Source organism: Chroicocephalus ridibundus, chromosome 1, assembly GCF_963924245.1.
Source record: "Chroicocephalus ridibundus chromosome 1, bChrRid1.1, whole genome shotgun sequence".
Lineage (NCBI taxonomy): Eukaryota > Metazoa > Chordata > Aves > Charadriiformes > Laridae > Chroicocephalus > Chroicocephalus ridibundus.
The window spans coordinates 209,295,638-209,318,477 of record NC_086284.1 but is presented as its reverse complement, the minus strand read 5'-3'; the positions used below and the strand labels follow the sequence as shown (position 1 = coordinate 209,318,477).

Genomic DNA, 22,840 nt, shown 5'->3' with positions numbered 1-22,840 from the left:
AGACAACATATGCGATGTGCAGGTCAGAGGATTGTTAGGAAGAAGGTAGGATTGTAAGGGTTTTCAGACGAAGGTGATGCTTGCTTTTCAGCAGCTGAGATCTTTCAGGACATGATCTAAAACTTTTAGTACTACCTATAGTTACTACACTTCAAACTTGACTACCAGATTTAAAACTTTCGTTTCTATATAATAGAGTTTTTAAACAGTTCTTTAAAATAGTTGGCAGGGGGCGGGGGAGGGTGTGGGTGGGGGGGGTGGGGGGGTGTGGGTGGGGGGGCTGTTTCATGGCATTTTAATCTAATACTTGCCTGGAATTTAAAGTGCAAATTCCTGGTTTTCAAGAGAGCTGAAGGCAAAATAAAATAGATTGGGGGAGGGGGAAGGCGGTATGGACCACTTTCCATTTTCAGGCTGATACCTTGGATGTCATGCTCTACGCTTGAGCAAGGCTTTTTTGTTTTTTATTAAGCTGTTGAACTGTTGAGCTTTGATTCTAAGGATTTAGGATGGGAACATTGACATACTCTTAATGACAAGAGACAGCCTGCGTGGTGAGTAACTGGAATGATTTTGGAGACAATTTTCAACTTCTTCAGATGTGTTGTAGCCAGCCTGCTGGGAGAAAGACCTGAAATATCACTATCAGAAATCTCTTTGAATACCGCTTATTGCTTCATCGTTTGCTGTCAGTCTAACTAGACCTCTCTCCAAGTAGAAGAGAGCAGCTTTTCTTCACAATGGCATTTCCTTTGTTAAAGTTTTTAAGAGTGGATTAGACCATTTTCTTTAGTCTAAATTGCAATGAAAAAAAGAAACTAATGTTTTTATTATTATTATTAAAGGAAATAAGCTTTTCTGTAATGACATTAGAGAGCTGAAATCTCGTCGTTAGGTTCACCGGTTTAAAAAAAAAAGAAGATTGTAATCCTAAACTGCTGGAAATTGATTACTCCGTTCAGTGGAGCTGTGCCAGCTTTCACTGTTGGAGAGTCAGGACCCCCACTATCTGCTGACTTACACAGCTTTCCAAACTCTTTCCTTCATTTGCTCCCAGTTGACCAGAAACAGTGTATCTTAGTGTAAGCCTTCCTTAGCCTTAAGGTATTTTATTAGCTAAGGTTCAGTGTTATTCTCCTGAGGCCCCAAGGTTGGGATTTCTGTCAAAAAAGGACTAGAAATCTTTGCATATTTTCTACAGCAGATTTTTCCAGTAGTTTGTAATTTACAACATGTATGGACCTTTCTTCTTTGAATGAATTTTAGAGGCACACATCAGATATATGACTGCAGAACCTCAGAGGATTTTTTGGTCATGCTGCATTCATCCTCAGAGGAAGGCAACGCTCACAGAAATGTACATAACAGAACATGGCATCTCTACATCTTGTAGAAAGTGCTATTCGGTGTTGTACACTTCTAATTTAAAAGTCTGTATTCGATCCTTTCAGTATTGCAATTACTTTTGTATAACCTATGTTTTCCTGTGTTCAGATGACTTGCATATTGGAATTGTGGGAGACATTGCGTTCTGGCTTCTTATTTCTCTAACAGAAAAGGAATCGTATGCTAAAAATAGGAAAGAAATGGTTGTACTACTACTTCAAGGCATTCTTTAAGCCAGAGAAGTGAACTCAGAAGTTTGGTCTTTTTTTTAATGTTTTTTCCCCCTTTTTTTTTTTTTTTTAAGTTTGCTCAGTTTTCCTACAGTCCAACCAAAGCCTCAAACCAGAGGTGACACTGCTTAAGAAGGCGGTATATTGTCACCCTCTGTTATTTGTTCTTAAGATTATTCACAAAAGCATATACACAGGCTTAACTTTTATGAAGGATTTATCCACTGCAAAGTTGGTATTAGTTGCTGTACTGTTTTCATGTATGTTGCTTTATGTTTATGTTTGATGTAGACACCTTGACACTAAAAGTAAAACATAATACATTAGAACAGTCATTGTTATGATCATCCAGTTAGATCTTTGAAAATTGCATACATGACTTTCATTTAGGAGGATTTCATAGAAGGTCTGAGATCTCATCTTTATTTATTTTTATATGTATATATCAATTTTATATATCTTTATTCAATTCAAATATTAAATTCTTCATTTTACTGCTTAGGTTTTTCCCACTTATTCTTCCTTGCATACCTCTGGTGAAAAGCTTGATGATTTATTAGGTTTATGTACTGTGTTAAAAGTCAGATGGTTCATTAGGTCTTGTCTAATTTTAAAATAATCTCATTTTTCTTTTTTCTAAATGATATGAGGATCATCTAGAGATATGGTGATACACAAAAGATCATCCAGTCACAAGCGGTGTTCTCTAGGGCTCAGTACTGGGGCCAGTTTTCTTTAGTATCTTTATCAATGATCTGGACAAGGGGATCAAGTGCACCCTCGGTAATTTTGCAGAAAACACCAAGTTGGGTGGGAGTGTTGATCTGCTTGAGGGTAGGAACGCTCTACAGAGGGATCTGGACAGGCTGGATCTATGGGCCAATGGTATGAGGTTCAGCAAGGCCAAGTGCTGGGTCCTGCACTTGGGTCACAACAACCCCATGGAGCGCTACAGGCTTGGGGCAGAGTGGCTGGAGAGCTGCCTGCCAGAAAAGGACCTGGGGGTGTTGGTTGACTGCTGGCTGAATATGAGCCAGCAGAGTGTCCAGGTGGCCAAGAAGGCCAACAGCATCCTGGCTTGTATCAGGAATAGCGTGGCCAGTAGGACTAGGGAAGTGACTGTCCCCCTGAACTCGGCACTGGTGAGGCCTCACCTTGAGTACTGTGTTCACTACTGTTTTGAGCCCCTCACTACAAGAAAGATATTGAGGTTCTGGAGCGTGTCCAGAGAAGGGCAAAGAAGCTGGTGAGGGGTCTGGAGTACAAGTCTCATGAGGAGCAGCTGAGGGAGCTGGGGTTGTTCAGCCTGGAGAAGAGGAGGCTGAGGGGAGACCTTATCGCTCTCTACAGCTACCTGAAAGGAGGTTGTTAATATATTCTTATTAACTCCAAACCCCAAAATATCAACTTAAACACCTTGTTCTAGGTGAAAGAAATGTAGATTTATTCAATATGTTTCATGCTATTGCTTAAGGACATTTTCTCTTGATCTTCCTGGTATTAGACATCATTGGCTAATTAAAAAGCCCAAAAAGCTAGGTGAAAATTTTCGGTTAATACAATATTAGCGGATGGATGTATGAACACTAGCAATATCTGGAAGTTATCTACATTTTTTCTTTCCCCCCTGGACCTTTTGGCTAAGAAAGCAACAGTTGTTTTACGGCTTGTTAGCTTTAATAACCATGAAGTGTTTAGTAATGAGGTTTTGAGTTAACTAGAGAGCTGTTTTACCGCTAACCTCTGCCAAGATGTTGTCCCACAAAACCCATAAGTATGATGATTCATGCCCACAACCGAGAGACATGGATGTAAGCTCATGCCAATCATTTCTAGAAAGTGACAAGATGATTTAATGAACCATGCCTGGTATATGGAGAAATCCTAGGGAACAAAAAGCTTAAAAGTAGATGTGTTAAAATACATTAGTTCTACTGATTTAGTATAGTTCTTGCATTTATTTCTAGCGAAAAAAAAACGCTGAATGAACTATTAAGTTATGTAAAGATTGCCAGGGGTTAATATGTCATGATTTCCTCTGGGATTTGCATTTTTCTTATCTGAAGTGCTGTGCTTTGTTCAGAAAGAAAACCTGCTGTTTGAAGGAGCTTAAATGTATGAGTAATACAGCTGTTTTCCCACTAATCCGGTTATATGCTTTGATAGCAGTAAGTGGTAGATGATAGGGGCCGCAATTCCTTCCCAGCATGTTATGATTTAGTGACTTGGTTTCAGATGTTGACACAGAGAGTGTAATTTGTTTATGATTGTGAGTAGGCTGCAGTTTGCAGGAGAAACGTATTTCAACTTCAAATGTGTAGAGATGCGGAAAACCACACAAAGGAAAAACCTACCTTACAGCAACAGACATGCTAAAGGTCAGGAGCTGTAGGACTGTTTAAAATCACTTAGCCTTTGTAAAAATACAAACTAGTATTTACTGTTTAGGAACTGGAAATTAAATGTTGTGAGCACACTAGGGATAATAGAACGACGCTCCGGGAAAACCGAGAGCTCATCTCCTGCTCTTGTGCAGTTCTGCACATGGACTAAAGTCAGAGGAAAGGAGATTTCTGGATGAACTGATTTCAAAGAAAAAACTATGCACCCAGCCTATGAAATTATTGATAAGGATAAAAGCTATATGTGGAAGATACACCCCTTTTCCCACTGATTTTTAATAGCAGCTTATCATGTAATTCCCACATCTCAGTGGTTGCCCTCCCCCCTTACTCCCAATTTGATACAAGGTTTATGCCTTCCTTATTAAAATATTTATCGTATGATAATGGGGGGTGGGGGGGAGGCGGGGAGTTTCATAAAGAGCTTTTCAGTTTTCCAAAGGACTCTTTTCTCTTTCTTCTTCATGGTCCTTCCTGCATTATGTATGTACCTGTATTCTCTTAGATACAGGGAAACATTCCTTCCTTCTGGGAAATACTTTCTTAAGATTGTTTAAAAACTTAACAAACGTGACATTGATGGAAACCTTAGGCAGAAGTTCTATTGAAGGGAGGAAGATTCTAGATGTACTACTGTTCAGCTGCCAAAAGCTTCCAGAACTTTCTTTAAAGTTCTGTTATTACTTTTTAGTTTTTTAGTTTAGTTTTTAGTGAACCTTAAATTAAATTACATACTCAAATAAACTCAAATATACAAAGACATATTTTCTTTCTGTGTTTTTGAATTTTTACCCAGTTCAGTGGTGATAAGTTTTTTTAAATAACATCAGTATTTGAGGAAGTCATAAAACGTGATAATGACAGCAGTGTGAAATACTGGCAGAGATATAGTTGTATGGGTGGATCTAGAGGAGGAGACGAAAAGGCATCCTGTAGGAAGGGGGGTGCCAGGAGACTTGCTAATGGTCCTTACTTTCCCTTTCTCCATAATGGACAACATTAAAGAGGAAATATAAAGATGCCTGCCATCTTTTTACTACTTGGCAAATTGAAAAAAGACAGAGAATCAATTTCCCACTGTATAAGCATCTCTCCTACTGATTTAATCCTGGAGCATTTCAGGTAACGAATCACAGCAGCTCCAATTAAGCATACAGTCTCCTCAGCATCACAGCTGAGTAAGGCAGCAAACAAATATTATTTTTTTAATTTTTTTTTTTTCGCTTTTTTGTAGTCAAAGAAAAACAATATAAAGGCAAGTTTAGAGCTTAGTGTTGAGCTTCCTGATTCTCTTAACCACAATCCATCTAATTCTATAATGACCTTGCAGTTTTTCTTAAATTGAATGGCTCGTTTTCAAGACAAAGGGGAACAATGATAGCTACAGAGAAACACATCTTCACAGGAGTGTTTCTTAATGGAAAATCATTAGCATTCCTTAATGGAAACTCATTATCTTGCACCTTCCCTATTCAGGGACGAAGAGAATCGGTGTATGTATTTTCACACAGGTGTGTTTGGTGAGCACCGTAGGTGCTGGGCTGAAATGAAGTATGAAGAAGTTAAGATCAAAATCTAGTATTCGAATTCTGTGTTGCTAATAATTGCAGATAGAGCTAGGCTATATATCTATGGAAGTATATGTATGGGAAATATGTCTGCAGGTCCTGTTTATCAAATGTAATGAAGATGAGTACTCTGCAAATAGCAATGGAGGCAATTTAGGGACCTAGAGAAAGTTGGGAACTATGGAAATCCAGCAATTATTAAGAAGTTAGAAAGAATTTTCTCTTTTAATGGATTAATGAGAGTAGGAATAGAAGCGAGAAATGCAGTAGTATTAACAACGTCATGAAATTTTTGTCTGCCCACAGAATCACAGTTTCATTTTCCTTCCCCTCTAAAGAGAAAGTCGAGATAGGAGTCAATGACGGTCCGTTAAAGGATTTCAGGAGGGGCTGAAGTCGAGAGGAAGATTAGAGTAGGAGGATGTTCTATTACTCTGCTCTTTTGCAATGAGGTTGATTGGGACCCTGATCCTCAGGAAAGCAAGTTACACAATTTCTATCAAGAAAAAGAAAAAAATGAAGGACCACTAGGAATCAAACTTCTTGCAGTCTTCATCAGATTTCATGATGAATTAGAAATGCTTGTACAGCTTCAGTGACATGGTTAGGCACAACTTTCCATCTAAATAGTGTTTGGATTGATGGTTTGGTTTCTCTCCTGGAAGGCAAATGGGTATTTGAACTCAGATTTTTAATGTGTGTCTCTCCTTTATTGTGGCTGAATACTGCTACATAAATGTGTATCACATCACTAGTTTAACACAGAAGGGATTGTCTCAGATTTTACCAAAAAAATATTGTAGGTTTCTTCTCAAAGGTTCGAAAGTGGTTTATGGCTGATTGCTTGGCTCTTGAATGCATCTTCTCACAGTCCTGAGTGAGTTACCTGTGAAGCTCGAATTCAGACATACTCTTAAACTCACAGAATTTGATTTTTTTGGCTGTTCAGGAGTTCATAAATAAATTGGCTGATAACTGATTTGATCATAGCTGAGAAGTGCTGTCTCTGGGAAAAACTTTTGCATCCATAGACTCTCAAAACTGTCAGATAAAAGCACTGCAAGAATCACTAGTCGAAGCCCAATAATTTTGAATAGCACATAAATAGTTAATATGCTTCAACAAATTACGAAGAAAGATTCTTGTTTTCTTCATATCAATACTTAATGCTTTCCTGGAAGATGCACTTTAAGCAAACATCTACCATTAAACGTAATTGTTAAGGTCTATTACAGAAGCGACCAAGGGAATTTTAAGACCAATGATATGTGGGTGGTGAGACAGTATGTGAGAGGTCAGATCAGATTATCTCATTGCCTCTTTTAGCCTCAAATCAAGAATCCACAAAGGTTTTGATTGGTTGGTAGGTTGTTGTTTGTTGGGGTTTTTTTGTCCTGCTGGCTTAAATGTTTATCCCAAGTAGCTGTTCATCACCCACCTTAGTAATGGACTGGAAAGTACTTTGTCATTCTTGTGTAATACGAACATTTTAGCCTTCATCTTTGTAAATAAGGAATATTTACCAAAGACTTTTTTCTTTTCTGTGTATACTTGACAGTTTAGTCATACCTTTCTAGCAACAGATGTGTTCAGTAGTTAAGCTTTCTCTTATCCCTAGTGTACTTAAAAATTCACTGTTATCTTCAGTTTAACCAGCCCTACAATATTTTCTGTGCAATAAGACAGAACAGCAAATACTTATATAAAACTATCAGAATAGTCCATGATAAAGAGGTGAAAATGAATTGTTGCTTTGCTGTCCCGGTGATTATACTGCCTACAGTACTTGCTTACAATTTATTTATTTTTTTTTAATGTCTGGCTTAAAATAATATGCCAGTATGTAAACCCAATATAACACAAAACCCGTGGTGATGTTAGTGCAGGGTCAAGTCTTTTCTTTCTGAGAATTACAGCTGCCACCAGGGATCTTCTTCAAAAGCCAAGTTGCCACGTACAGCTCAGAACTGTGCTCAAGCACACACATATATATATCTATATACACACACACATATTTAAAAGTGTATACACTTTTTTATATATATATACACACACATATATGTATAAAAGTATGTAGTGTGGATTCCTCCAGCAGCTGGGCTCAGACACTTAATCTGCCCAGCAGCTGCCCCTAGATCCCAGTCTGCCCAGTTGCTGCCACCCAGACATACAAGCCCCTGATGCTGCAGCACCATTCAGATGCTGGGAGAGACCATCTCACGCACACACAGAGCTGGTGGGGGCTCCCCTAGTTCCAGTAGCCCATCCTCCCCCATGATCTCACCCTCAGATACACACACACACACATGGTTTTCACCTCTGGAGACCCTCCAGACCAGCACCTGGCATGCACTCCAGGTGCTGGTACCATGGACACATGGGTCCCTGTCACCCACAGTCCCTCACCAGTTGCTGACACTTAACTCCACTCACTCCAGTCTCTCCAGCTGCTGCACCATGGACGCATGGGCCGGGCCCTGTGACCCATGGTCTGACTCCAGCTGCTGCACTCAGACACCCATGCACAGACACACACCTGGAACAGAGAGTCCCTCACCCAGGAAAAGGAGTAGAAATGGAGTTCGATAAGAAGGCGGGACAGAATGGGCTGATGAGGTGCAGGATGTGGCCAGAAAAACATACCAAACAGCAGACTATTTACATGGGACCAACAATTTTTCCCCTTACCCCTCTATTTTCCCCCACTTGTTCATCCTCAAATCACTTAAATCCATCCCTTTCCTCACCTTGGTTCTTCCCTTAAATATTCCATAGCAGGTCCTGTGAAATCCTGAAATGCTCCTCCCCTGAAATGTCTCACATACAACCTCCCGGAGTCCAAACCGGGGGGTTATTGCATTATAGGTTATTGCCTAGCCCCTAGTTAGTTGTGAGAAATGAAAAACACCTCCAGAAAACAAGCCATCCTGGCTGTCTTGAGGCCAAATTCTGGCCAGGAGGTGCTTATCTGCCTCCACTGGCTGTAGGGAGAGCGTGGCCCAATGTCTTGGACTGCGCTTCCTGTTAAAAGACCACTGAAACGGGATGAGCTGGATCATACTATCTCTACTCAGCTGAGAATACAAAAAGGAGACAGTGGGAATAAAAACAACAGGCACTTTGGGATTTTTTACACCTTTTTTTTTTTTTTTTCTTGTGTGTTACTCTTTGTGTTAACATGCCAACTAAGTTCTTACTGTTGTGTTATTAACTGCAACTTTAGTTTGCCATGGAAGGAAAATGCTCTAAAGGTGTGTAAGAGAGAAAAAAGAAATGGAAAGAGTTGGAAAAGGAACAGGGCAAATCTTAAAACAAGATCTGTTTCATTTTAGATCTGTCATAAAGTATTCATTCAAGGGAATAGAGTACTTGAGTGCATGAAGAGCCAAAGGGAATGGAAATTAGAAGCTGAATTTCCACATTAGGATGGCAGGAGCAGGGATGTTGCTGGAAACTGCAGTTATTACTGTACGGTATAACTGACAATTCCAGATGACTAGAAGAGTCACCTCCATTCCCACTTTGAGGGATTGCTTTGGGCAGCAATACAGATTTTTATTGTCTCCTCTTATAGTTGTCAAATGTCAGGAAGTCAGACTTCTAACAGCACATGGCACGGGCTTCTGCGATTTCCAGAATAAATCCCAGCTCTCTAGTATATTAGTAGTATTTAAAATGAGTAGTTTAGTAGCATGTAAAATGAGGTGATAGCTCTACCTCACGGTTCCACTGTTGATAAAGCTGTTGGCTATTTCCAGTTTCCTAATTTTTAGTGAAGCACAAGTGTTACCCGAGAGAGCCCTGCTCCGTGTCAGACCTATCATTGAGCCTGTTAATTTTCCATGGCACATCAGACACTGGACCAAAGGTGCATTTCTGAGTCAGCTTTCCAAGCAGGAGACCATTATTAAGGGGAGTTGTGACAGTATAATTAAAAATGTGTGGTGGGTGAATGGTCTCTCGAACAATGAACTCATTCCTTACCAGTACTGAAGAGGCTGGGCTGGGCTGGCTTTAATGATTCTGCTGGGGAAAGATGACTCACCATCTTAATGAAAAAATAAGGAAATGCAGGCTGTTCATAAAATTTGGGACAGGCTGGGGACTATTTGTTCTATGCTCTCCCTTTTTTTAGTATATTTTCTATAAAAGTCATCTTTTTGGTAGGTGAACATTTTAAGACATATGTGGCAAGATGTTAGTTTGGTGTGAATCTAAAGGCTCTCTTACCTTAGGCAAAAAGTGAATGAAATACCCGTAGACTTCTCAAGTCTCGCACTTTTCAAGACTCACGCTTTTCCCTCCTGTCTCACACTTCCCTGCCTCCGCGGCAGCATCTCACACAGCAGCAATGTGCTGCTGCAGCACCCTCACTCCTTGCAAACCCTAGGCACCACGCGCGGCCAGGCACCCTGCTCTGCCCGGCAAGGGTGACAGGCACATTTCAGTCAAGCCCTGGGAAAGTGGAGTAGCCCCCTGCTGTCCCCCAGTTATGTGGTCTGGTGCTGAAGTGTGTGTCTATCTTGTAATTTGGTGCACTAATTAAACATTCATCTTGCTTTTGGTGCCTTGAGAAGCAACCTCACATGTAGAATTGTAGAGTCATAGAATGCTTTGAGTTGGAAGGGACCTTAAAGATCATCTGGTTCCACCCCCCTGCCATGGGCAGGGACACCTCCCACTAGACCAGGCTGCTCAAAGCCCCATCCAGCCTGGCCTTGAACACTCCCATGGATGGGGCATCCACAACTTCCCTGGGCAACCTGTTCCAGTGGGCAGTGAATTTATAGATAACGGTTTAATACTCAAAAGTTTATCCCTGGTGACCAGTTATAGGACACGAGGAAATGGAATGAAGCTGTGGCAGGGAAGTTCAGATTGGACATTAGGAAAAGGTTTATCATGAGAGGGTGGTCGGTCACTGGAACAGGCTCCCCAGGGACATGGTCACCTCACCAAGCCTGTCAGAATTCAAGGAGCGTCAGGGTGATGCTCATAGTCATATGGTTTAGTTTTAGGTAGTTCTGCGAGGAGCAGGGAGTTGGACTTGATGATCCTTATGGGTCCCTTCCAACTTGAGTTATTCTCTGATTCTATGATTTATTTCTTTGGCCAAGGGTGTTTCATGTTCTAAATAACTTGAATTCGACTGGATGAAGATATCCCCAGTCAAGTGTTAATAAAAAAAGTCTACAAAATAATTTTCTAGGAATTCTCTTCCTGGTACATTTCTCTCCTAGAGTGTAGCTGGGTCGCAGTGCCATACGGTGGGGCCTACAGGAGTGCAGCACTACGGTAGCGCAGTAGTTCAGATGAGCCAACCTTCTCTGGGAGATGCTAAAGTTTACAGTACTGAACTCTTCAGAAGAAATCAGAAAGACATGATTTTAAGTAAATAATACATGCTAACTTAGCCACTGCATCATGAAATGACCAGAAATGAGTTCATCTTGCTAAGCTAATTTATCCTTCAGCCTATGCTGATATTCTTTGTTGTAACTCAGGGCTTCACATTACAGCATCGTACTTTATGATCTGAACGTCAACCCTTCTGCACACAGTGAGAGCTTTGCATTGATTTATGTGCAGATAATCATATTGGTTAGAAAGGTTAACAAAGCTAACTGAGAGCAGATTTTGGTCCAGTATTTGGTGTTTTTTCCAAACTTTCTCTCTCATATTATGTTACAATTTTTTTTTTTTCCAGCAGATATTTCATGATCTAACAGTTTTATTGTTGTTGAATGCTGCTGCCGCTGGTCTATAATACACATATATACATTTCACAATGAAAAGAAAAGTGATATGTTTTAAATGTCAGGAAATACCAATAGTATAAATTGGCATATAATCCTAATATTTCATCCTATCCTTGCAATACAATTTAAGAAATGCAGACGTGCTTCTTCTGAGTAGAAGAATAAGGTTTTTGTATTTTCTCTACAGTGCATATGTGGGGTTGTAGTATGTTCCTGAAGACTATCTATATGCAAGTCATGGGATAGGAGAAAACAGTTATTCCATAGCAAGATATGAATGCTGAAGCTTAACACCACATATTATTTTTGGCATGTCAAATTACAAACCTCTATTGCTTGAACTGCCTCAAATTTTCTGTGCACTGAGATCTACATGGGAATAAAACTTTGCAAATTGCTTTCTTCCTATTCTCTAAATGGGTTCTGATAAATATTTATAATATCTTCCCACTGCTGAAATATAGATTGTAACTGGCCTTATTCAAGATTCAGTTATTCTTAGGATTAACCCTAAAATCCTATTACCAAGCCTAAAGCAGCTGGGAAAAAAAGGAAAAGAAAGCAGCAAAGCTGGATTTAGCTACAAGACGAAAGCCTGATGAAATCAGATCTATTTCACTATTGCTCATTTAATATGTATAGATACAACTGGGTCACCAAGCTGATTTAGCCATGAGGTAGAGAGGTAGCATAGCAACAAACCTCGGCAGATTGAAAGTCAGCAGCGGTAGTATCTGATTAAGTCTTCAGCAAGCTGACTATATTTTTCTCAATTTTCAGTATTCCCAGAGTGATGTTTCTGATTTATTCAGCTATCAAGATCTTGGTATTTTAAATGTATAAGTTTTGTCTCTGTAGCAAATTTAAGTATAGGAATTACTGCTTTGTTCATGTTTATATGATTTTCTCCAAAAGATAAACATTTCTGAATGTTTAAAAATACACAATTTATACGCAGTTTAAGGCAGGGTCCCATCTAATGTCAGAAGTTTTAGAGGTGTTTTTTAGTTTTTTACTTTTTTTTTTTTAGTGTAGAAGTGTAATTTCAGGAGATTCTGATTAAACCTGCTATGTTGAATCAGAGATGTTAATAAACTAGCTGAGATGAGTGAAGAACAGGGAGGCAGCAGGTAAAGATGGTTGGGAAAATCGGAATTTTTATTTAGATTAGGTATTAAACAATATTCAATAAGAGTGTTACCACTTTTACAGGTTTTGGAGATGCAGAAAGACATTTTGATAGGAGGCTGGTTGAGAAATGTTAACTTGCACAACTTTTCCATTATGAGTATTGTAAACATGGTTTGTAAAGCTGTTGGACATGGAGATGCTTGTTTCGGTAATATGGTTCCTCTGTATGGAAAAATAGACTTTCATCCTCCTGGAGCTGGGGTCTCTCATGTTCAACATGAGGAAATATTTCTTTCAGGAGGAAGTTTGGATTTTAATATTGCTGCTTCTTCACACATTTGGCACACAGAATTATTGAATTGTTTTAATTGTAATGACAAATTTATGCCATTCACAAAAGGCAAAAACCTCCACCAGAAGTGTAAAATTTCCCATTTCAAGATAACGTTTGTAAGAAAAGTTCGACTTTTTTTGTTTTAGTGCCACCTAATGACCAAAACCTGAAAAAGTTTTTGAGTGTCCCTTTGATTTGTTTATGTTGTTGCATTTTCCTTTAATGAGATGATTTACAAAAGATCTTCTGTTTTTCAGATTAAATTGCACAGCTAGGACTTCTTTCCTCAATTTCTTTTCCTGAGGATTTACATAAACTTTTTGCTATGCTTTTTGAGGACTGTGGCTTTCCTCAGTGGATTAGTGCTTTGCCCAGAGAGCAGCTGATAAATGTTGACTGAAGTTTGCTTTCTTGATCTTGTCATAAAAAACGTTAAGCACACACCTATACATAAACATATTTTTTAAATAAATATATATACACATATGTATGAAGACATCAGATACAGCAGAAAAAAAAAGTTATTGGCTATTAGAAACAGTAATAAGCACTTTCTGATCAAGATAAATTAATGCCCAAAGATACGACTCTAATTCTTTATAAAGTTTCTTATGCTGCTGTTTTCAATGCCTGCTTGTTTTGCTAGCATTACCCATAATGTGAATTAGAAGACAGTGCAATGAAGGGGATGTTTTTGGGTTTCCTTTCATAAAAGAAGCAGAATCAATTGAAAAGTTATATTTATATTTAAATAACCCCCTACACTTGCCAAAAGAATGACTGACATCGAATTTCAGATTTATATCCCTTATACCTCTCAGGAGATGGAGATATATTTAGGCATACAGAGAAGGATAGATGGATATACAAGAAGAGAATTTGAAACATTCATCAATTTATACATTGCCTGTAAAAGCCGAGATTTTTCTCTCGCTGTGTTGTAGTCTTCAGAAAGAATTACATTAGCTGTGTGTGGATTTTGAAGAAGTGATGAACTGTTTATGAGAATTCATGCTTTAAGAATTTGTGCCCTATTTGACCTTGTGGTTTAAATGGCATATGGCAAAATAACTAGTATTAAGTTAAAGCGCAAATTTGAGGGCTTGGAGTTGTTTGCACAAAGGAAAGGGAAAAGCGTATTCTGGTGCTCTAGTAATGGGGAATCGAGATTAAATTTTCTGGCCATGTCTTTGCTTCAGATTTACTTGTTTTCTTCCCTGTTGCTTCACTTTTCTCACCAATAAATGAGAACAGTTCTGTGCTATTACACAAAGGGTCTGAGATGCTCAGTGATGTTTGAAAATGTCTGTGATGCTAAAGTGTGGATGTCCCTGGGAGTTATGCTATGTGTTACTTGCTAAAGCTTGCCAACTAGGGAGAGGTCGGCTGGTATCTGCAAAAGACAGATTTATCAAAAAATGTCCCAATAGACAAGCTAGTTTCTATCTGTTCAGCAGGTAATATATTGAACTGAATGCAGTTTCAGGAAAAAAACAAATTGTACATGTTTTTCTTCTCATCTATTTTGTTTGCTGTTTTTTTCCAAGACTGCTTGATAGCTTTGATCTCTCTACTTATCTGTCTGAAATGTTTTTCATTCCCTCTATATCCCACTTCTGAATACCGATCCTTTCTGTTTTCATTTTGCCATCTTTTTCCATGAAGGGTTTGGTTTTTTTCCCCACCCTTCTTTTGTCTGATACTGTCCTCCTAATGAAAACACCTCTCTCTAGGGTCTCTTGTAATTTATTTTTTGATCTGCCATCATATCCACAGAGTGCTTAGACTGGGAACAGATATAGGAAATAAATCAACATCTCCGTTTCACTTCCCTTGAATCCTCTAATATCCTGGTGTTGGGGTAGGAGTTTTAATAATTTAAAAGGAGGATGCTCTTAGTGAAAGCGGGTTGAGACTCTGGAAAAGAAGAGAGTTTTAACATTGCAGAAGTAACTATTCTGGAATCAGAAGAGGGTTTCAGAATGGCAGTCTCTTCTCTTGTCCATCAGTTTAACTCTTGGGGTACTATGGATTGCAGAAGTCCATGCGTCTGGAGGAGCCCCCAGCTCAAGGGAGGGGAAAGGTCTCTAACATTTAGATACCTCACCACAGTTCTGTACAATTTTCCACTGGTTTTCAAGTTGATCCTTCTCTGCAGAGGAAGATATAGACAAAGTCCTTGTGTTGTGGTTTAACCCCAAGTGGCAAACAGGACCATGCATCCGTTTACTTCCTCTCCATGCCCTTGCCATGGGATAGGGGAGGAGAATTGGGAAAAAAAAAAGGAAACCTCGTGGGTTGAGATAAAGACAGTTGAATATAACGGTAATGGAAGATAAGATAATAATAACAATAATGATAAAAGAATATACAAAATGAGTGATGCAATATAATTGCTCACCACCCGATGATCAATTGCCCAGCACATCCCGAGCAGTGATTGCGGATTCCTGTCCCCCTGGGAGCCCCCATTTATATACTGAGCATGACATCTATGGAAAGAAGTATTCCTTTGGGCAGCTTGTCCTGTCTATGCTCCTTCTCGGCTTCTATGGGAAGCTGAAAGAGTTCTTGACTTAATATGAGCATTACCTAGCGACAACTAAAACACTATGTGTTATCAACATTATTCTCATACTAAATCCAAAACACAGCAGCTACTAAGAAAATCGACTCTATTGTAGCTGAAACCTGGACACCCTGTAAGACTATCAGATTAATATTTCTGTTTCTGACCTTCTCCAGAATGACAAGGTTCAAGCAGCGTTAAACTCAAACCCCTTTGTTCAGTGTTTCATGTTAAGTTGAATTAATTAACTTATCTTTCAAGTTATTCAGTTGCCCCATATATGGCCAGAGATTATACTAATGGTTTGAGATCAACTAGGTGAAGGTCTCTAACACTCCTAGTGCCCCAGTAAAAGGCTTGGGTATTCCTGCCCAAACCTGTGAAAAAGGACGTCTTCATTTCCTCAAACACGAGGATCCTTCTGGGAGATCCCAAAGGCAGAGGTTGCAAAAGGATATAAATAAATTGGGTAGTGAGAAATAGTCTAGTGAAAAATACATCTACTTCCTATACCTTGCTATATAATTACAGGACAAATTTAATTATGTTAATACTTCATGATACTTTAAAATAAAAAGCTACTGTAGTCCGGTTTTCCATGATTTCCAAGTGTTTTGCTGCAAGGCCCCTCTTATTTTAGCTTAGATGAGGAATAAGATTTTATATAGTTGAAAAAGTAGAAGCTGTCACTGATAGTGACATACTGTATAGGATGGCTTTAGATTTTAACAATTGAATGGTTTGCCTCCAAAAGTCATCTGTACACAAATACCACTTATTTTCTTTTTACCACAATAGCATTTTTATGACATATGTTTATCTTTACTGCAATAATTAGGGGGAAATGCCAGTCTGATAAATGTTTCTGGTATGTTTCGTATAGACACATTGAGCATATTTTATTCAATAAAGTATGGGTTGCAATTACTGCAATTTTACACCTGTTATAGGATTTGATTTTGTAAGAATATGGACTTTCTGAAGCGGCAACTGTTCTTTGAAATCTTTCATGTTCTTTCTTCCAGTTAAATACTAAGTGACTGAGCATATTACTAACTGGTTTTCAGGAAATCATCCAAACTTAAATGAACATTATTATGGTACTAGGAGACAGGTAATGTGACCAGTAATCAATAAGGCTTATTGCAGGTATTTTGGCTTTTGGTATCTTAATGTGTGAAAAATTATAATGCCACTATTGCTATTATATTTCAGACGAGTCTAACTGAGAGCTGGCTCAGTTTGGCTAATTCCAAGTTATGAATGGTCCTGGTATTTGTCCCATGAACTCTTTAAAGGGCAAAAATATTTTAGTGTTATGAAAAGCCAGTTTTAAGGGTGATCTAAAGGCTTTTACACTTGAAACCTTTCAGTTGCTTCAGTATTTTAAATGAATTAAATGTAGCCCTGAATTTTGTTCCCCCCTTTGGACATTTTCATCAGTGACATTTCAGCCTTCAGACTTGCCTTCACCTCCTAGCAAACAGGTAAATGTTCATTTCGGAGGACTGTTGTTCCATCTACTGATTCCTTTATCTAATCAAAAACTCTTCTCATCTTCTTCGTTGACCAACGTTAACATTAACATTGACCAGTGTATTTGAAAACAGCTGGCTCATATATTTTCTTAATTAAATTACAGCATTTGCAGACTCTGATTTGTGTAACTCTCCATTCTACAAACGTGTTATTTCTCTCCTTCATTTTACATCAGCATTTGACAATCTACAGTTGCAGATAGTTTGACCTTAACCCTTTGTCCAGTTTACATCATGTGTAAGTATAGTAGAGGACAGGTTACTTTTTAACTGCTTAAACAGTTTGAGCCAGTATTCCTGGCAATTTTTAAAATGTCACTTTGGTATCCCTAATTACCAATCCATATGCTAGAAATCTGACCTTCAGAGAAATAATTATTCTGATACATTTGCAGGACTGCTAGCAAGCAATTTAGATTTGCAGTTTAATGGTAGTGGCATTTCAGGGAGAAATTTTCACTTGTCACTAAATTTTGACGGGAACACCTAAACCGCTGCTTGCTGTAGCCCAAGACAAGACATGTACTGACCATAAAGTTGAATTTATGGTTACTTTCATATTAGCTCACTAAATAGTTTGCATATAATGTCACTGATGAAGCAGAATAGTGTTTTCGCTCTACTTTTTCAGATGGAATTGGCTTTTGTAAAGCAGAGCTACCTACCCGATAGTGTTTTTCTTCTACTTTCCAAGTACAAGATCTGTACTCTCCTCCCATCTCACAATCACAATTAATTTTCAGACCTTGCCTTTTTAAAATTACTTTACATCAGTAATTCTCCCATCATGGCCACAAAATTAGGTCAAGGCAAGCTGAAATAATTCCACAGCACAATACTGTTTTCACTCTCGTATGGTTAAAGTACCTAAGAATCATTGGGTGATTTCTTGGTTACTTCTGTAAGAAACTTCTATAAGAACCACCATTGAGTGTGTCAGTGTTTTGCATCAAAGTAAATTAATTACAGTTGTGCGATCATCTCATCTCATCTCATCTCAGCGAATAAAAAATCACCGCATGATACTGAGGGGAAATGGAAAAATGAACGACCATAATTTGTTTGAGTCTGGGGTAAGAACTTTTATAAAAGATAATAGCTTTAAAAGCACACAATGGAAATGTTAGGGCTCATCTGGGAGTCTTACGTTTCAATCGCAGCAGAGGGTTGGTCCTACCAAAATTGTTCTTTTCTGGGAAATATGGCATACATTAAAGGAATATTCAAGCTAAAAATTGAAAATCCAGTTCCATGTGTGCATTTATTTTAAAGGTGAAGGTTACATTGTGACATGGGGAGAACAGGAAAATATCGTTATCCCATCCTGTTTTCATACTTGTGTTACTGTAATTAATTTAGACACACAATATTATATTTATAGTTGTGGTATTATGAAAATTAAAGCCCTGATAAATACAAAATTACAAAAATAATTAAGCAACCTTTGTCATATGGTCAGCTGGTGAAAGAGCTTACTCTTCTGTAGAATACTTGGAAGAATATAACATTGTGTTTTCAAAGTTAAAGCACTTGTTCATGCTTTTGTATGTTTTTGGGAAAGTTGTCCCCTTGTGACACATTGGGTACTGCATATTGATAGAAACGGGGCCAAAAAACTTTGCATTAAGTCATTTGAGAATAACTTGCTCCCACAGATTTTAATCACCCGGGGACCAGAGCTATGAAATTGGGACAAAGTAGTAAGTGTCCTTACTAATTAGAAAGATATATGAAGATTCTTAAATGGGTATTCTCATAGCATATTCTGCCTAGCAAGAACCAATACAATTTTTTAGCTAATACAGTCCTCGGGAAAACAACAACTTTTACCATAAAAATATCAGTATCTCACCAAAAGAAAATGTTAACTCATGAGGAATGAGAAAAAAATAAGCTCCCTAGAAAAATAAATACAAAATGAAGATGGCAAGGTATTAGATTAGTTGTGAAGTACTTAATGCTCAAAATCAAAATAGTGGGTTTTCTTGTTAGGTTTCTGCACACACGCAGGAGTGGCTTGTGGCACAATAATGGTATTAGAAGATGAAGCAGACAAATTCATGCTTTAAAGTCTCTATTTCACAGGGCACTTTGACACATCCCTTTTGCAAGAGTAAGAAATTACATGTGGGACTGTGAGTAAAAATCCAGCAGAGCAAACGCTCTCATAATTGTGCCTGTGCTTGCTCACTTACAGGCAAAAACCCCACTGCTGCAGCTCTGCGGCTATTTTCAAGAAGGATCTGGAACAAATTAGGCTAAGCCTTCTGCTGAGGATGATGCCTTTCTCTGTCAGCCATCTCTGCCATAAGCTGTACAATATTTGCTGGTACACATTTGCTCCTAATAATTTGGTTGCAGAAGTCTCATTGATTAAAGTTGATGTTTGATAAAAAATACTGGTAATTCGTATTTTGGTTGGTCCTAGGAGCGAGGAGCATCTGTACGCATCTGACTCCAGGACATGGCAAAGCCTGTGTACCTCCTAAGCATCCTATTGACTTAAACTGAATTATATGCATTCTTAAAAATGGTTCGATATTATCAATCCTTTCATCCTTTTAAGTTGTGTTCATTATAAGCGTCCTACAATTACAGTGCAAGTTGTGGTTGCTGCTGATAGCAGTTCTCTCTGTCTTTGTGCCTGGTACTTAGTCATTTATTTTAGACATGTAAGTAGTCTGAGCAGTTATTGAAATCTGTGACCTTATTTACCTTATCTTCTAGACGTTACCATTGAACTAATTAGCATTATTGACATTTAAGTCTACAAGGTCTGATTTTTAAGTTATTTTAAGGCTTTGCACCAGGCTGACAGCACAAAATTACATTTACATCTACTTTCACTGATGACCCTTAATCAGGAAGAGCCATAATAACCTGTTTTCAGCTGAAACATAAATTAAGATGTCTGGATTTTAGTGCCTTTACTGACATGGAGTTTTATGGAGTTTTTTGGACATCTTATTTGCCAGTGAGAAAAAAGCTCAAACAAGAAATCTGGATAGATAAAACAGTTTAAAAATTAGCCAAGACAATAGTTTTAGTAATATTAGTCAAGAACATCTGAAATAAAAATCACTGTGTTGTAGTTAAAAAGATATTTTCATTCAAATAGACTTAAACATATATTATGTGCAGGAATAGGCACTTTCATTCAAGTTAGAATCATATGTGCTGAAGCATTTTTTAGGAGAAGTCTCATCTTTAACTTTAGATAGATATAGAGGTAGCTAAAAAGCAGAGACGTGTTTCTGCATCCCTCTCTCTCTACCAGGATATATATATATTTGTACTTACACATGTATGTATGTGTACTTATACAGAGACAAATTTTAAAGAAATCATAAACTGATTTCTACTTGTGCAGACAGCATTTTGCACATTAAAAATTTCCTCTGTATGTTTTTAACTAGTTTCAGAATGAAATGCATTTTTCAGGGAGCAGTCTTTAAGGATATGGGGGTATAAGAGCACAAATATGTGTGTTCTCAATACACAAATTTGTACGATTTTTTATCAGTACCACCCTGTTTACAGCCATACTCTCACGTGCTTGCTTTGTCCCAAGAGTGCCTACTGTCTTCTGTGAGGTATAGGTACAATTGATTATGATCTGCAAGTCTCACTGCAAACCAGCAAACTACTACGTGCGATACGGAAGTCACCTGGTAATTCAACTAGTATTTTTCAGTGATTTAAAAAAGTAAAATAAATATTTCCTCATGTTCTTTATTTCCCTAACTCTGCGTTTCTCAGTGTGATTCTGTCATATGAGCACCAAATACCTTTTTTTTAAAATATATTTCTTGCCCAATTTTGAAATCTCCAGACACTGCTGGACATTCTCAATGTAGTAGAAATGAAAATCCAGGCGCGACATGCTTTATCTCATGGATCAAGAACACATTAGCCTTTACTAAAATAGTACCTAGAAAAGAGAATTAAAATTAACTGGTTTTAATACTATTTCTACTTATTTTACAGTTTAACAATAATGCTCAGAACGTCAGTTGCTTTAATCATCTTGTCCAAGCTAATGTGAGGAACAAGAAGAAGCTGAAAGAAGCCGTCTACAAAATCTCTGCTAAAGGAATTACAGATTACAAAAAAGGCTTTAGCTATGCTTTTGAGCAGCTGCTAAATGTAAGTATGGAAGTCATCTCTCTCTGCTCTGCAGTGTAGAAGGAGAACTGGAGTGTTCAAATGGCCACTGCACGCTGCGTTGTGTAACTAAGTGGTAGAAGTACAAACCGCTATTTAGAAAGTAAATTTATCCCAATAATATGTTTTTTTCTTTGCAGATCCCCCAGCAGGTTGCTAAGAGTTGGGAATAAATTTGGGTGGCAATACGCTGTACTGGTTTTGCTTCATGCATGCCGGTAGTCTTTCATGTAATATGTGATTCTCAGTTGGCACGTAGCTGTGGTAGTGCTGTATTTATTTGCAGGTAATTTTAAAATGGAAGGCTACAGAGTGTTACAGAGTTGTTTATTATTTGAGTTTTACCACAGTACCTCCTTGCAAAGTTTAGTTAACCTGTGATTTTTTTTATTTATTACACATCACAAATAGTCGACTATGGCTTGAGCAGGACAGAGGGGAGCAAGTTACTTAGTTAACAGAGAAATATCAGGCGCCTGAGAATATTCTAATTCCTTTCTTCTTCTCATGCATAAAATTAACAGTTTCCTCAAAAATTAAATGTATTGCCTCCATGTTTTAATTAGATAGTACTTTCTAGTTTTCGCCCAAGCACCACCTGCTAAGTAGTAATGTTTTCTGTTTGCCACAAATGTTGGGGTTTTATTAGTCTTTCTTTTAAAATAGTTTGTGTAGTTGTTTAAAATCTTTTTTCACCTTCATAAAGACTGCATATTGGATCTTCACCTTAGTGTAAATAAAGCTATTCCAAATTAACAGAACTTAAGGATTTAGCCTAAATAAATATAAAGTGTACTATAAATATGAAGGGTACTCTTTTTTTTTTTTTTTTTAAATGTATCAGTTGTGTCTCTCAGTGTACAAATGTTATTTTTTTCCTCTAATCTGCCAGATTCTGGACTTCAGGGAGCTTTTGTGCCATCGCATATGCAGAGCTCGTTGAAAAATTTCTAACCTTGTTAAATTTTGATAGAGGGGAAAAAAATACGGTGTTTTTAAGGGTATTTTCTCAGCAGATCGTCATGAGCAGAGGGGTTCGGTGTGCCCTCTGCTGATGGTTATCAAAAGCTGCAAACAGGATTTTAAAAGCTGTCGGACTTTTTTGGACCAGGCTGAAAGGCATTTCCCCTTTTTCTTCATTCATCTCCTTCAGAGGGAACCGCAAGACACAAGAAATTTTGCTAAATACAGCTTGTTCCTCACAACATTTATTGTTGATTAAAACGATGTATTACATTTGGTGCAGCACCAGAACTGTACTTTCTGTACAGGCAGTGTTAAAAAGACCTGAACACAGAGAAAGCCTCAAAGTGCACAATCTCTGCAAACCCCTAAATTATAGCTGGACATTGTGGATGTGTATATCAAGGGAAATCAAAAGATTTCACTAAGTTCTAGAAGTACAGTCATCCTCTCCAGATATTGGCAAATCCATTTGGCAGGAAGAGTTAAAGGGCTGGTGATGGAGTTAGCGCTAGACTCTGGTGACAAGACAATATAATAGGATGATATAATACAGGCTTAAACAAATAATAAAAAATATGCTTCGGGATAGTTTGCAGTTGTGTATTTATGAATTCAAACACTCCAATTGCTTTAAGGTCCATGGAAATGGAATATTTTTTAACAGCTCAAATTTTCATAATAATTTTGTGGGTACTGTTTCTGGATGACAGTTATTTCAAACAATTTTCTGAACACTAAAGTAATATTTCACTTCTGCCATGAAAAACTTACTGTCTGATGTGTCGCTAGATGG

At 38.0% G+C, this 22,840-nt stretch overlaps 1 protein-coding gene across 5 annotated transcripts in view; it reads left to right on the top strand.

Moving 5' to 3' along the window:
• CACNA2D1 (calcium voltage-gated channel auxiliary subunit alpha2delta 1) overlaps nt 1-22,840 on the top strand; it is a 430,557-nt gene that overhangs the window by 320,488 nt on the left and 87,229 nt on the right. For all 5 annotated transcript variants that reach the window (XM_063323544.1, XM_063323542.1, XM_063323543.1 and 2 more), the window contains exon 11: nt 20,905-21,063. In XM_063323544.1, coding sequence (XP_063179614.1) covers nt 20,905-21,063 — 159 coding nt within the window. The remainder of the gene's footprint in view (nt 1-20,904; nt 21,064-22,840) is intronic.